The sequence below is a fragment of the Caloenas nicobarica genome, chromosome 13, assembly GCF_036013445.1.
Source record: "Caloenas nicobarica isolate bCalNic1 chromosome 13, bCalNic1.hap1, whole genome shotgun sequence".
NCBI lineage: Eukaryota > Metazoa > Chordata > Aves > Columbiformes > Columbidae > Caloenas > Caloenas nicobarica.
The window spans coordinates 19,272,735-19,286,973 of record NC_088257.1 but is presented as its reverse complement, the minus strand read 5'-3'; the positions used below and the strand labels follow the sequence as shown (position 1 = coordinate 19,286,973).

At 44.5% G+C, this 14,239-nt stretch overlaps 1 protein-coding gene across 1 annotated transcript; it reads right to left on the bottom strand.

The window, feature by feature from the left end:
• Positions 1 to 86: 86 nt before the first annotated feature.
• DNAJC18 (DnaJ heat shock protein family (Hsp40) member C18) lies at positions 87 to 12,557 on the bottom strand. Its single transcript, XM_065644386.1, has 7 exons — positions 12,505 to 12,557; positions 12,287 to 12,432; positions 10,907 to 11,092; positions 7,234 to 7,346; positions 6,473 to 6,582; positions 4,505 to 4,677; positions 87 to 1,401 (listed from the first exon to the last, which is right to left on the bottom strand). Exons 1-7 carry the CDS (start codon positions 12,540 to 12,542, stop codon positions 1,277 to 1,279), a joined length of 891 nt encoding a protein of 296 aa, XP_065500458.1. The 5' UTR covers positions 12,543 to 12,557; the 3' UTR covers positions 87 to 1,276.
• Positions 12,558 to 14,239: the final 1,682 nt, after the last annotated feature.

The following is a 14,239-nucleotide window of genomic DNA, read 5'->3' as shown; positions in this document are numbered from 1 at the left end:
TCTTCCCACTCCCACTGACAAACTCTGCTCAGCTTCCCCAAGTTCTCCTGCAAGGCTGGGAACAAACATTAACATGAAAATGCTACTTCAACGAGCCAGTGATGTTGTTTTTTAATTTTTATAACCCCCTACTTCTGGTAGAAGGTAGGTGGTAGCATGTGCAGTCTTGCTAGAAAGTTGGTGTAACCCAATGGCTTTTTTTACTAGGAACTAAACCACATAATTTTCGGTAATAATATAGTTACTGCATTTAACTCCAGGAGGGTCACCTGGAGTAACGCCGTCCCCTACTGCCGACCAGCACAACCGTCCTCAACCTGCCTTTCAACGCCTGCTTTTGTAAAGGAGGATCAAGAGAAAAGAACAACAGGACACTACTACATGGAGCTGTTTCTTTGCAATACTGATCTCTACAGTGAAACATTCAGAACTGCTCAACAGAGTTAAAAATATGCTACATCAAAACTGTACCAGGAAAAGCAGGACCCTTGTAACAGCTGGAGAAGAGTTGGCAGATAAAAATCAGAATTTAACAGCCAGCTTAAAAATACGCCACTGAAAACAGATGAGAAAATGAATACGGATGTCCTTTCTCCACAATCTGGCAGACATGGGAATCGGTGCAATTCACAGACTCGGCTCCTTGTGCGATGTCGCTGTCAGCATCTCCGCGTCTTGCCTCACCATGGAACAGAACGGGCACGGCCCTCCGGCCAGACCAGCGCGGTCCCACGTCCCTGCGACAGCCCGGAGAGTTTGGAGCTCACATGCTCACCTTGAGCAGGTGCCCAACTCTTCTGGATTCAACACTGCATGTTACAATCGAACGGAAACACGCCGCCTTCCACCTGAATCCCCATCGCAAAGCGCTGCAGAGCCAGGACATCTCTCCTGCTTCATGCCGATGTCGTCCGGTCGAGAGAATCACAGGTCCATAGAAAATACAGAAAGCCAAGACATGTGCCTGCTGTCCCGGGAAGCGCACAGCGTTTGGACGGCAGACAAAGCACGGACGAAGACGGGTTCCAAACTAGTAGTGCCTCCCACGGAATTAATTTACAAAGTGCCACTGGTCCTTGGAACCAAATCTAGTGTACAGTATATATTACAGCAAACACCGGCTCTGCAGCTGCTGCTGGCCCATCTCTGCACTCTCTGTAGAAGGAATCGAATATTCAGACTCTTTACAAGAAACTCCTTCCCTTTTTATGCAAAGGAAAATAGAAACATAAGTTAAACCAGCAATAAATAAAACTACAGAAGGTGTGTGTTCTGGTCAGCCCCCTTTGTGCATCCCGATCAGACTGGAGAGCTTCTCACAGTGCTCAAGTTTCAGCGATTCCGCTTTCTGTTTTAACCGCTCATCTCTGTACAGCTTGGCCAAATTGGACAAATCAGACTCTGAAAGATGAAAAAAAATATATTAGGATGAAGCCGCGAGTCTACTTGAAAGAACTGTTTCTCAGTGCTCTGTTTTCCTCATGGCATTTTTTTTTTAATTCACCTTGCTTCAGTGAAACTGGGCATGTTAACGATGTTCTCTGGATGGCAGCCATCAGGTTTAACCAGGCTAGCTACTTAAAAAAAACCTATTTCCATAATTGCTTGAAAACTCACACAGCTATAATAACCCTCTCTACTAGTGCACTAGCAGGACAAGAACCAAAACAAAAAATAAGACTGTTCCTGTCTACAAAGAGAACAGAAATTGTAAAAATATACATTAGAAGCAATTCTTTTGGCAGATCCATTCTGCACGGGCCCAGAGTACACATCCAAATATATACTTCAAGGTACAGATAATTTTTTTTTTTTTTCTGTTGCACTTCTCAGAATTCAAACTCTGTCTGGCAAGAGGTTTGCCCAGAAGGCATTACAATTATTTTGTTTAACCAATTACAGGAAGGTGAACGGCTAGCTGAGGGATTCCTCTGAAAGGCCTCTGTGCCCATTCATTAACAATCTCAAATGTACTTTGCATATTTTTTCCTCCTTCTTCTCAAAACTGAAGTAATCCCATTGTTTAAATTATTTCCCCCCAGTAACTGAGAGAAATTTCTTTGGCTGATTAGCTAATGAAGTCTTAATATAGCTTTGTCCCCGAAGAGTAATTTAGATCCAGGATTAGATGCACCTAAGAGAACAGCAGCAATTTACTTCTGAAAAGGTCAACATTTCCCTAAGCACAGGCTACCTGACGACAATTTTTCAAAGAGCTTTTCTATACCTTACAAGCCCCTCATTTTATAAAATCATGCAAAGTGGAAAGAGCTTCAATAGGTCCCTTCATGCCTGACATCCCATGTCCCTGTCCCACTGAAATTTAAACCATTTGACCCTCCACCTCTTCACTGAAAAGCTTCACACACTGATAGGCATCAACATTTTCTTTTAGATCAGGCATCGGTTTTTAGGTTTTATGACTTAAGTGCCACAAACCACCGCACACGGCACTTTTAGACACTATTCTGCTGCGAAGGGAGGAACGGTGACAGAAGTGACAAGACACCAATACATCAGTTTCCGTCGAAGTTTTAATTAACGTAGTTGGACACCAGGTAACACTTTTCAAGCCATAAACTTAAGGACTTGAAAAAAAAAAATTAAAAAGTCAATCTGTTCTTACATAACTAATCTACGTTCATTTTGCTGGTGCTTAAGAGAAATGCACCCACGGTGCACAGAACAAACGTACATTCAACTGACAAAATAAAACAAGCCGACCACATGAAGTTAAACACTTAAACAAGAACTAATGGACCCAAGTTACGGGACAACAGCTGACTAAGAACTGCCTCAATATTTCCAGAGAACTGCTCCATCTTGCATTCATGGTTTATTTTTACAAACTTGGCTGGACTAAAGTTAGCACAGCCTCAGCTGTGCTCATTACCTGCTCGCTGGCCTAGACGCTAATCATTCTGAATTTTTTTAATTGCGGTGGTCTCTTCAGGCTGCTGCTAACTGTGGACCTGGTAAATACATTTGCAGATGTGTGACTAATAAAGTCTCTACTTGGCACTCAATCACCTCCCCCCTCTCCACTACCAGTTCTGGGGCACCGCACTCCTCACTCCGAGTTTTTGTGAAACAGAGAATATGGTGACTTTCAGTCGCACAAAGTCAATTAAAAGGATTTTTTTTTCTGTAAGGAATAAATTCTATCTCTAAGGCAAGCCTAGGCATGAAGCTACATTGATGGTTATTAATAGCCACATTCTACCTCGAGGCTGCTCCTGCCAGCACCGATGCTCAGCGATCACAAGCCGAGCACACCAGGAACTAAGGGATTGTTTGGGATTTTATAGTCTCATATTATGGGTTCTTTTCCAACTTCGGAGCCTGTATCTATATATTTCTCTTTAAAAGAAAGATTAGTAACTTTTATGTAATACGGGACAAAATAGTCTCCAGATGAAAACAAAACTTTTCCCATCAAAAACGTGTAAGCAGTTTGGAGTCACAACACTGCGTTAGGTCTGGCACAGGATTAAACGAGTCTTGTTGAGACCACGTGTGGCTCCCGTAATGATGCAACAGGTAAAGAAACCGTCAACAAGCGCAAAGTCAGGCTTTAGTAGCGCGCTGAGGACTGTTTTACACTGACTTTACTCATTTTAAGGTGATGAGCTCTTCAGCTGAAAAAAAAAAATCAGTCACAACCACCCATCTTCAGCTAGTCCTTGTAATTTGACTGCTGTCATTTTGTACCGTTATGGAAGGACCAGGGATTTGCTCTATTTTAAATGAGCTAGAAGAGCAGTAATTAACAAATAGCACAATATGGGGTTAAAGTACACAGCTTTATACGTGCCACTGATTGACTTTGGACTGACTTGAGAACTGTGAACGTTCACGTTTTTGTGTTCTCCCTTTCCGCATTTAGTTCTTGTTTTTAAAAGACAGTCTCGACTATGGTGAAAAACACGACCTCAAACTCAGCTAAAGATAGAAAATGCAAATAAGCGCACAAAAAAAGCCCAGAAGCACGCTTTTTGAAAACTGATACTGGTCGTGCAGTCCGCTGCAAGATTACGAAAAGCACCTGAATAGAGTACGGGCTCTGCTGATGAAGTTCTGAAGAAAAACTTAGATCTTCATGTGGAGCCAGGCAAAGCAACAGTTATTTTGCTCCAGCAAAAGAAATGTGGAATAGGTGATGTCTTGAGAACTTTTCTAGCCCTAACAACCTGTCAGAGCTAGATAAGGTGGTAGATGATACGTTTAAAACATCATCACCGAGAGCTATTCAAGCATAAAAACTGCGTGGAAAAAAAAAAATGTCTCAAATGGCGAAATCTATTTTCTGCTTGTCTCTCAGAATCACCTGAAATGAATTTTGACAGACCCTCAAGAATAGTGAATTCAGCGCTCACAGGAGATGTGAGAAATACCAGTGCAAGGTTTGAGACGTTACACGTGTCGGAAAATGAGGCTAAAAACGGCAGCGCTTTGTGAAGCACAACGGCCGGTGGGTCAGAGGCGGGAACAAAAAATCACTTACTTTGCTGTTTCTCCTTCCAGCAGCTGGTCTGAATATAGTCTATGTAATCTTTTTCGACGGTTTTCTCAAGCTCTTGAAGTTCTGCTCCTTGATAATTCTTTTCAAAGTTTTTATCGACATAGTAAGGCACCTGCAAGTTCTCTGTTTCTCTACTTATAACGTGGCCTATGGACCTGTGAAAACATCATGGAGAAAACAGTTTTTTAGCAGTTCAAATATAAAGAAATCGAGAGGTTTTTCTCCACGTTACCATTTCCAGAGAACAGGATTTTCAACACCTCCTTTACAGCTGCTTTCTGCAGGACTGCAGCTCCCTCAACCACCCACCAGGGAAATTACAAGTCTCGGGCACAGCAAACTGCGCACTACAAACAGAATTCACTCGGCCCCGCTTCCCCACCTCTAAAACCACAGCGAAACTACCTAATACTTGGAAATATTTACAAAGAACTGATTCAGAGCTGACACGGTTCCTTCCAAATACTCTGTGTGTGAGTGCTCTCACAGCTCGGTCCAGACATTTCCAAAACATAAGAGCAAATTTTATCTGTGAACGGAAGCTCCGTTCGCTTTCTTGTGTTCTTGCTGGTAATTTCTGGCAAACTAGGTCCAGAAATCCATGGGAATTGACGACAAATATAGAGATTATAGGCAAGGCATACAGCCCAGTACTGCTTAGGGCATGATGCAATTGGTTCTGGATTTTCCTGGTTTCTGGATCCTTTAGCAGAAATGAGAATTTGCAGGGGAGATTCGAGTTACGCTTTCCTTTAGGGTTTTATAATCATCAGCAAGAGAAATGGGGCACAGAATATCCCAAATAACACCCTGTAGGTAGAATCAGCAACTCGGACACAGCCACTGGATTCAACTGTTCTCTTCTACTGAATTTCCTTATTTGAGCAAAGATACTCAGGCGTTTTTTTTCAAACCGCTGCCCAGAGAAAGAGGCAGGCGGCCAAAACTCGAAGGTTACACTCTACTCAATGGAATCCAGTTTGCCCCTTCTGTTTCCTGGACTCCTCTTTTCCTTCTCTCTCGGTATTTCCCAGAGGTGTATTCTTGCTTTATATAACAATTGCTGCTAGTTTTTAGGCTTTGGGGATTTTTTTAGGGATATGATTTAGAGAAGCAGGCTGTGTACCAGGCTCAGGCCTGACTATCTCAAATCAACAGCAGAAGGGGAGGTGGCGAAGCAAAGCGAGAGAGATTAGCTGCTCCGGGGCAGCGTGGGAGGTTTCACACCCTCCAAAAAAACCAAAACAACAAACCCAAACCAAAAAACAACCAGCCTCTTATGCTGGGTTTACACACTGACATCTTGTGGTAAAATATGATAAAGGGCGAGGGGCGGCTGTGACGGCACAGGGAATTTGGGCAGAAAATGAAGCCATTTTGCTGCAAGAAGGGGAGTGTTTGGAGCGCTCTGCTATTGCTCTGTACAGACAGAAAGGCTTTTATTTATTTCAAGGCTTTAATGATTTGTGGAGCATGACAATTCTTCCAGTGGAATTCGGGGTTTCAGAGCAGATTTGGATTTCTATCTTCCAGTGGAATTCAGGTTTCAGGGCAGATTTGGATTTATACTGCACACTTCATTTCTTCCTGGCTTTACGTGGGACTCTCAGCAGTGCTCCCCAGGTCCCTGGGCAGAGCAGGGCTGAGCTACGCCCACATTCCTGCTACTGGGCCACTGCGCGAAACCATTTCACACCAGTTGAGAAACGCTCTGGGCTCAGCGCCTCTGTTTGTTCCGCACACAGGAATATAAAGCACGCCACAGTTAACTTCGCAGTGATAAAGCTTATTCTCAGAGGCTGTTGGTATTTCCTTATTCACAAAACGATAATGCTTTCTAGAAAGAGCAGGACAGAACACTAATGTGCATTTTGCTATCAAGCCCAACTTCCGTCTACCTCCTTATCGCAAATACCCAAGGCCAGAAAAATGTGGTTTTAAATGACTTACGATTTGTAGAATAGGCTGTAGGGTGGGTTAGTGGCCATCAGCTGAGTTATAACCGACACTATTATTATGATGAAAACTGGCATCAACTGAATAAACGCAGAATATGAATTCTGAAAAGAATGACAATAATTAGCGGACAAGGAAAAATACAGACGGAAAAGGATACATCTTTTCACAGAAAGCAGTCTATCATAGATCAATGCACTAAATGTAAACCGAAAAGAAAATAAGAGCAAGCACTTCCAAATTTTGAGAGGGATGACATTTTAATTTCAAAACAACCTTTACTAATAATCTCAGAACAAAAGAGTGGACAAAAGTATTCAAGGGAAAACACAGATCTTTATTTTTGCTCTTCACTCGATTTTTCCAAGGGAGGTGGCATGTGTGTGCGTATGCTGGCAACGAATGACATCTTGTGTCTCATCTAGAGGTTTCCGTTGGTAGAAAAGTATCCCAGACCCATCCTGCCCCGGGCTGGAAAAAAGCCCATGCAGCACCTGGGCAGAAACCAGGTGTGAATTTACTGAAGGATTAAATATGCCACAAGGACAAGCCAGTACTTCTGTACCCATTATCAGTCCATATTTGGACTAATTGTTGTTGCACCAGAGCTTGGAAAAAGCCAGGATAACCATTTGAGGATAAACCCTGAGCATTTAAGCATGAGAAAGTCTGTCCTGGCTTCAGACGTGCAAGTGGACTCCTCGCTCTGGTAAAATATTAATATTTAAGCCCAACAGATCCCCCCTTCTGGCTACCTGTGGCCTGTTTTCTTCCTCCTCCTGCTCCTGCGTCCACACTCTTTCATTTCGGTGCCTCCGCGGATAGTAGTGCGCGTCTCTGGCTACATTTGAGAACATATGGATATTTCCTGTTAAAAGAAACCAAGAGAGAGTCGTGATCTTCACCCAGTTGCTGGCGCTCACCTGTATTTCTCAGAGTTTCTAGCTGATTATTCATGGCCTGACTTACAGCTGTGAGACTGGAGAGTAAAAAGCGCAAACACGCCTCAGATTTAAATGTCAAAATAATACATCATTCCAAAAAGTATACCAGAGAAATTGTAAGGTTTGCCCCCAAGCCCACCTTAATTTAAATCAAACTGCAGCAACATGCTATGATTCTTATTATTGTATCTCGTATTTTAATACTGTTTTTGTCACATTTGCTTGCAAGGCCGTAGCTTGTGTTGCATCCCCAGGCTCTAAGCAGGAAAATTTATTTGCTTCACCAGACTCAGGCCATGAATTATGGCTTTCCATAATTACTGAATATGGTCTTCTACACTCATTTCTACTTCCTCTTCCTTCATGCTATTAATAGATTCACTTAATGATTTTGATAATAAGGGAAGAGATTTAAAAAATGAGTTAAAAAAATAAAGTAAAAAGTACAATTCAGGATTTCCTTTCTTGCACCCTGAATGCAGTTGATTTATTTTTAAAAATTCTAAAATGAGGAAAGAATTGCATATGCTGTTTTGATTTGAAGTTTCAATTCCAATTTTATCACCATATGAATATCTTAATAATAGCTGTGCTCTCCTCTTTTGAAATTCAAAACGTCTTTGTATTAGAGGATTGAAATTTATGGCCTTCTGACAACAGAAATGGAAATCTATTTTTAAGCCCTGGGAAAGACGTCACATTATTTTACACTCTTATACTGTCCTTTCTCTCAATGTCCCAAAGAATTCTGCAAGAAACCTGGGTAGAAATGACCTTTGCTATTGTGTCAAACTACGTTTCATTGTTTGTTCAAAGATTTTTCCAAGGCTCCAACAGAGAGCCATGCAAGACCAGCTTGAAAAAGGAATGTTTATTTCTTTAAAGTTGGTTTCTATCATTCAGCACTGCTCAAATCAAGCGGTAAAAATACAGAAGCGAGTGTGGGAAGCAAAGAATGGGGTGTGCAGGGTGCTGAGAAAAAAAGTTTTCCCAAATCTTAAGTTTCTCAAAGAATTTCTGCCAGCAGTTTTTTTTTTCCTTCCATGTGCATTTTTTTTTTTATGAGAAGGAAGTTCAACTTGTAGCCTCTACCCATTCTAATGGCAGCACTACGCCACGTGGAGAGTTTCCCGTTAGACTTTTAACATTTAACATTTTCGCTTTTTTTTTCCACTGAATATCCATAGAGGAAAAATGTGTGGTAAATGCAAAGCCACAAACCTGCCTGCAAAAGCTACACAAATGAGTTCACCCCAATGCAAACATTTCAGATTCACATTTCCAGAAAGCCCGGGGACAGCAAGGTATCAGAAAAACCCAGCACAACACGGCAGCTCAGCACAAATTTGAGCTCAGGCACACAAGTCCTACTTAACATTGTGAGAGTTTAAAACACAGTCTCTTCGTATCAACTATCTGGACACCCTCTTATTAGTAATTCTCTTGCCAAGTAGAAACTGTGTCGACTTTGCTTATTTGGAAAACTACCAAACAGATGATTTTCTGTAATTTAAAACTCATTTTTTGATTAGGAAAATGTACATAAATACAGACCTAAACATTCTTTTGGCAAGGAAACTATTGTTTACTCCCAAGAGCTATCACTATAAAATTATCATTTTATTTTCTTATTCTCTGCCACATTGATAAAAATTTCCATTTAGTTCTTCCTGCCACCCTGTCAAACCCGCCGTGCCCAGTACCCACATTCCTCCCGCGGCTCCTCAGTTTCTTGTCCTGGACCTCAAGCGTCCCTGTCACCGCAGCCAGGCAGCAGTCACGTTCCACGAGGGCCACGTCTCGCTGGTGGCCGAGGCAAAAGGCGCAGCAGCTGCGATTTCTTGGAAAGTCAGAAATGGAAAAAATTGCAAACTCAGTGCAAACACCGAGCTTGGCTCACTTTGCACATCTACCCATCAAATTTTGAGAACAATTCGAGGTGGCCTTAGCTGCAAGATGCTACCACACAGAGTAAGGTACAAGGAGCTTGTAAGTGATTAGCTTTAGCCTGTAGTAATTAGCATGGACGTATGTTGCTTTATTCCACACCTCGGAGGTGAGAAGGTTCACGAGAGTGCTAAGGCAGTTCGGCAGGTACTGCCTTGGGCTCACCATACCTTCCAGATTTACTTTTAACCCAAACATGTATTCCGCTCATCTTGCAGCATCTTTCTACTTTCACTACAAACACAAAAGCCAAGGCTGGACCAAGATGTGCACAGAGCTGCTCCAGGTACGGATCTCCGGCCGTGTTCCTGGATTCTGCACACCCGTAACCGCCAGCCTGTCCTGGCAGGCGGCGCTTTCCAAGCTAACAAGTTTTAATGTCTTTACAATACACAACTTGCCACCAGCCAAATGAACTACCATGTTTTCCTAATTATAGGAGTACCGAGATCACGGCGCCAGGAGCCACGCTGCACTGGAACGCAGTCGGGTGTACCTGCTACATCACCATCCGCAGATACCTCTGGTCCCTTCCCATTCCCACCTCGTTTTACCTCCCACACCACTGCCGGCTTCAGACAGTGGAGGGAAGAAAAGCAACGACGAAAAGAACGGTCTTCAGCTACACTTTGCCAAAAGAATGTTTAGGTCTGAATTTATGTACATTTTCCTAATCAAAAAATGAGTTTTAAATTACAGAAAATCATCTGTTTGGTAGTTTTCCAAACAAGCAAAGTCGACACAGTTTCTACTTGGCAAGAGAATTACTAATAAGAGGGTGTCCAGATAGTTGATACGAAGAGACTGTGTTTTAAACTCTCACAATGTTAAGTAGGACTTGTGTGCCTGAGCTCAAGTTTGTGCTGAGCTGCTGTGTTGTGCTGGGTTTTTCTGACACCTTGCTGTCCCCAGGCTTTCTGGAAATGTGAATCTGAAATGCTTGCGTTGGGGTAAACTCATTTGTGTATCTTTTGCAGGCAGGTTTGTGGCTTTGCATTTACCACACATTTTTCCTCTATGGATATTCAGTGGAAAAAATATTAAAAGTGAAAATGTTAAAAGTCTAATGGGAAACTCTCCACGTGGCTTAGTGCTGCCGTTATAATGGGTAGAGGCTAGAAGTTAAAAAAAAAAAAAATGTTGCCTAGCCAGGAATCAAACAGCCTAACACCTTGACAGGCTAAAATGTTCTCACCTGTAACTCGTACTGTCAGAAATCGCCAGGACAGGCTGGGAGGTGAGGAACGTGTCCTGGCAGCGAGGGGTGTCACCCCACGGCAGCCCTCTCTCCCAGGAGCGCTCCTGGACGGCAAGGCTGGGCTTTGGGTTTTTTTGGGGAATGGAGTTACTTCAATCTGAAGTTTAAACCGTGCGTTAAGGGAGCTTTTCCAGGCATAAAAAGCCAGGAAGGGAGAAAAGAGCGAATCCAAAAAGGTTTTTGCTCTTTTTAGACGTATAATCAGCTCCCTGATCAATACCAAGAGAATTTCCTTTACGTCTAGTATCAGTTTTAAAACTACTGCAGACAGATACCAACCTGTAGGAAAGTGCCCACCAAAAAACACATTGAATATTTCTTCTGGTGTAATGTCTGCTTCGAATTCCGTGTAGTAATCATAGTGCCTGGCCTGGCCAGCGCTGCTGTGCTCTTGGTCGCTTCCGAATTCATCGTATCGTAATCGTTTTTCGGGGTTGCTCAGAACGGCAAAAGCATTCCCTATTGCTGGAGAGGGAAGGAAGAACAGTGTTACACCAGCGGACTGCACCGTATTGCCAGATCGCAGACTTTTATAAGCAGAGTAGCAAAAAAGCCCGAACAGGTATAGAAAATTTGTGCTCAGCTAAAGATTTAAGTCACTTTTGAAAGCAGTGCCTTTGTAAAAGAAGTGTTATGACACTGGCATTACCTGTGATGGGACCTATTTCCTGCTGTTGCAGACACCAGGAGAAAGACGAAAGTGTTAAAGCATAGGGAGAAAATTGAAATATTTGCAAAACTGAGGTGATAGCTCCACTTCAAGAGACTAAGAATGTCACATTTTATCAGATCAAACTGCGCACTGATATAGAAGTGCACCTCCATATGCCATTTAGAGTCAATAAAAGTTAGTAACTGCAGAGACTAATTAAAATGCAGACCCGTATTCTAAGTCTTTCCATCAGCAGATATGCCTGTGAAGCCGTACAGCAGATCTGTTTCACACTTTATGAGTATTTGTTTGGTTCATCTTCTTCCCTGCTCTTTGACAGAACATGGCTGCAAACAAACTCACCGAGAAATACAACCCTAACGCACATAAAAAATCCTTCAAAACCTCCCTGTTTTAGTAGACTATGAACAAATATCCTGCTTTCTTGGCGCTGTTGCAGGGAGCTGCTACGCCGCATGGAGAAGGCATGAGATGCGACAGTTGAGACGCTGACACTGGTGACACAGGTCTAGGCTGCAACATTACTGAAAAGCCCAGACGCAGAACGCTGGCCTCAAATTTCGTATTCTTGCATCTATGCCTGTATTTTTATTCATGGCACAGAGCAGTTATAGATTACACAACACCACACTCTCTCGCATGTGCCGCTGTTGTTTCCAAGCATCATCCCGAACCTTCGGCCGCGTCTAGGAACGAGATTAGGGATCCGCTTCCCTTCGCTTCAATGGAAATTGAGGATTGAAGCGTCAGCCTTGCCGAAAAGCTGCGGGATTTTCACAGAATCACAGAATGTTAGGGATTGGAAGGGACCTCGAAAGATCATCTAGTCCAATCCCCCTGCCAGGGCAGGACGGCGTACAGACGTCTATAAACCGGACGAGCTATACGGGCCTGCACGATCCTTTATATAAAGCGCAGAATTCTAAGTCCGAGGCGGTTTGTCCTCGTTTTGATGTCGTTTTCAGAGCCAGGCCCGCCCCCCTCACCTTTAAACGCCTCGGTGGCCCCGGGAGCGCGGTTCTTGTCGGGGTGGAACCTGAGGGCCAGCCTGCGGTAAGCTCTCTTCAGCTCCTCCTCGCTGGCGTCCCTCCGCACCCCCAGGATCTCGTAGTAGTTCCGACACCGCTTTATTCTAGAAGGCAGCACAGCGTTACCCCTCCGGCACGCCGCCCCCGCCCCCCGCTCCCCCCGCCGCCGCTCTCACCGCCTCACGCCGTCCAGCTGCTCCGCCGTGTAGGTCATGGCGGCGCCGGGGCCGCCCCCGGCCCTCAGAGCCGCCCGGCGCCCCGGGCCGCCCGCGCCGCCATCTTGTGCGCGGAGGCGGCGGCCGCGCGGGGGCCTCTGGGAGCGCGAGTCCTCGGCGGCGCCGCGCGGAACGCCGTACCCAGCGTGCGCCGCGCGGGGGCGGGCCGCGGGTGCCGGGTGACGTCGTGGCGCGGCTCGGTGACGTCATGGGCGGCGCTGCGAGCCGCGGCCCGTCACGGGCGCACGTTGTTTGCCGTTCCCGCTTCCTTTTCTGAAAGATGACGAAAGGGTGAGCAGCGTGAGGGGAACGCAGACCGCAGGTTTCGGAAACACCAGCCAAAGGGAGAATCCCGGTCGCTTACCTTTCTGTTCCTTCAAATAACCTGCATTTTCTTTCTTTCTGCTTTTGTCTGAGCTTCCGTTTCGTTAAGTATGTAATAAAAGACAAGACAGGTTTATCTGCTTTCAGAAATCAGCTTGAAAACCACAGAGCAAAACCGAATGGAAAAACCGCTGGCAAGGTCAATTCACGTTCTGTTTTCAAAAAAATATATTAATGAAAGAAAACATGACTAAGATATGACAACCGGAGAGCATTTCTAGTGACTTCTAAAGCTAGCAAAAAACAACGCCGTGTTTTCAAAAAACATTGCTTGGTTTCCAGACGGTGGTGGGGTGACCAAAACCCACCCAGGACTCACTGTCGTCCACCTGAAATGATCCTGGGTTTATGATCTTTTTCAGATGATGCGAGACGCTGTCATGACAACGTGGTCGTCTGCAAGTAGTTCTGTGTGTTGATGGTGGTCTGTAATTCAGAGCAGTTTGGGAACCATTGCCGGTGCTACCAAAACAGAAACATGTGCCTTCTGATCACAGAATCATTTCGGTTGGAAGAGACCCTCAAGATCATCGAGTCCAACCATAACTCTAGCACTAAACCATGTCTAAAAGCCTTTTAAACCCCTCCAGGGATGGTGACTCCAGCACTGCCCTGGGCAGCCTGTTCCAATGCCCCACAGCCCTTTGGGGAAGAAATTGTTCCCCAGATCCAACCTCAACCTCCCCTGGCGCAACTTGAGGCCGTTTCCTCTGGTCCTGGCGCTTGTTCCTGGGGAGCAGAGCCCGACCTCCGCTTCTTTCCGGGAATAATTTTTTCATCTTGCCAATACAACAGGCTCAGGCGGGATCTCTCAGCAAAGCGTATTTTGTTAACGATTTTGCAAAATCTAATGGTCGGCACACGAAACAGTGCAAAAGCCCCTGCTTACGCCTCCCCAAATTCCAGCCGCACGTTCCCTTCCCTGTCCCCACTGGTTGGTACTGCAGGGTTCACAGACTACCCAACCCTGCCTCAGTTTACCTATCTTACTACTCCAGTTCTAACAACCCTCCCCTTACTTATTTATTTCCATTGAAGGTCTGGTTTCTTGGCTCTCTGGTTAACCTTCCCCCTAGCTTAACTTTCAACCACAGGAATCGGTTTGCATTCCGAGATTAGTGCAAAGAGACTTTGTTTTCCATTCAATGGCTGCATGTCCCTCAGTCCCACCCTGGCCTGGGGTCAGCTTGCATAATTCCATCATTTATTTTTTATTTCTTCTTTCTGTTGAACAAGGTCCAAGTCAGATTTCTCCTTTTGGCTGTGGATCTCTTTTAGAGTGGAGCCTTCCTGTGTAACCTCACCTAAGTGT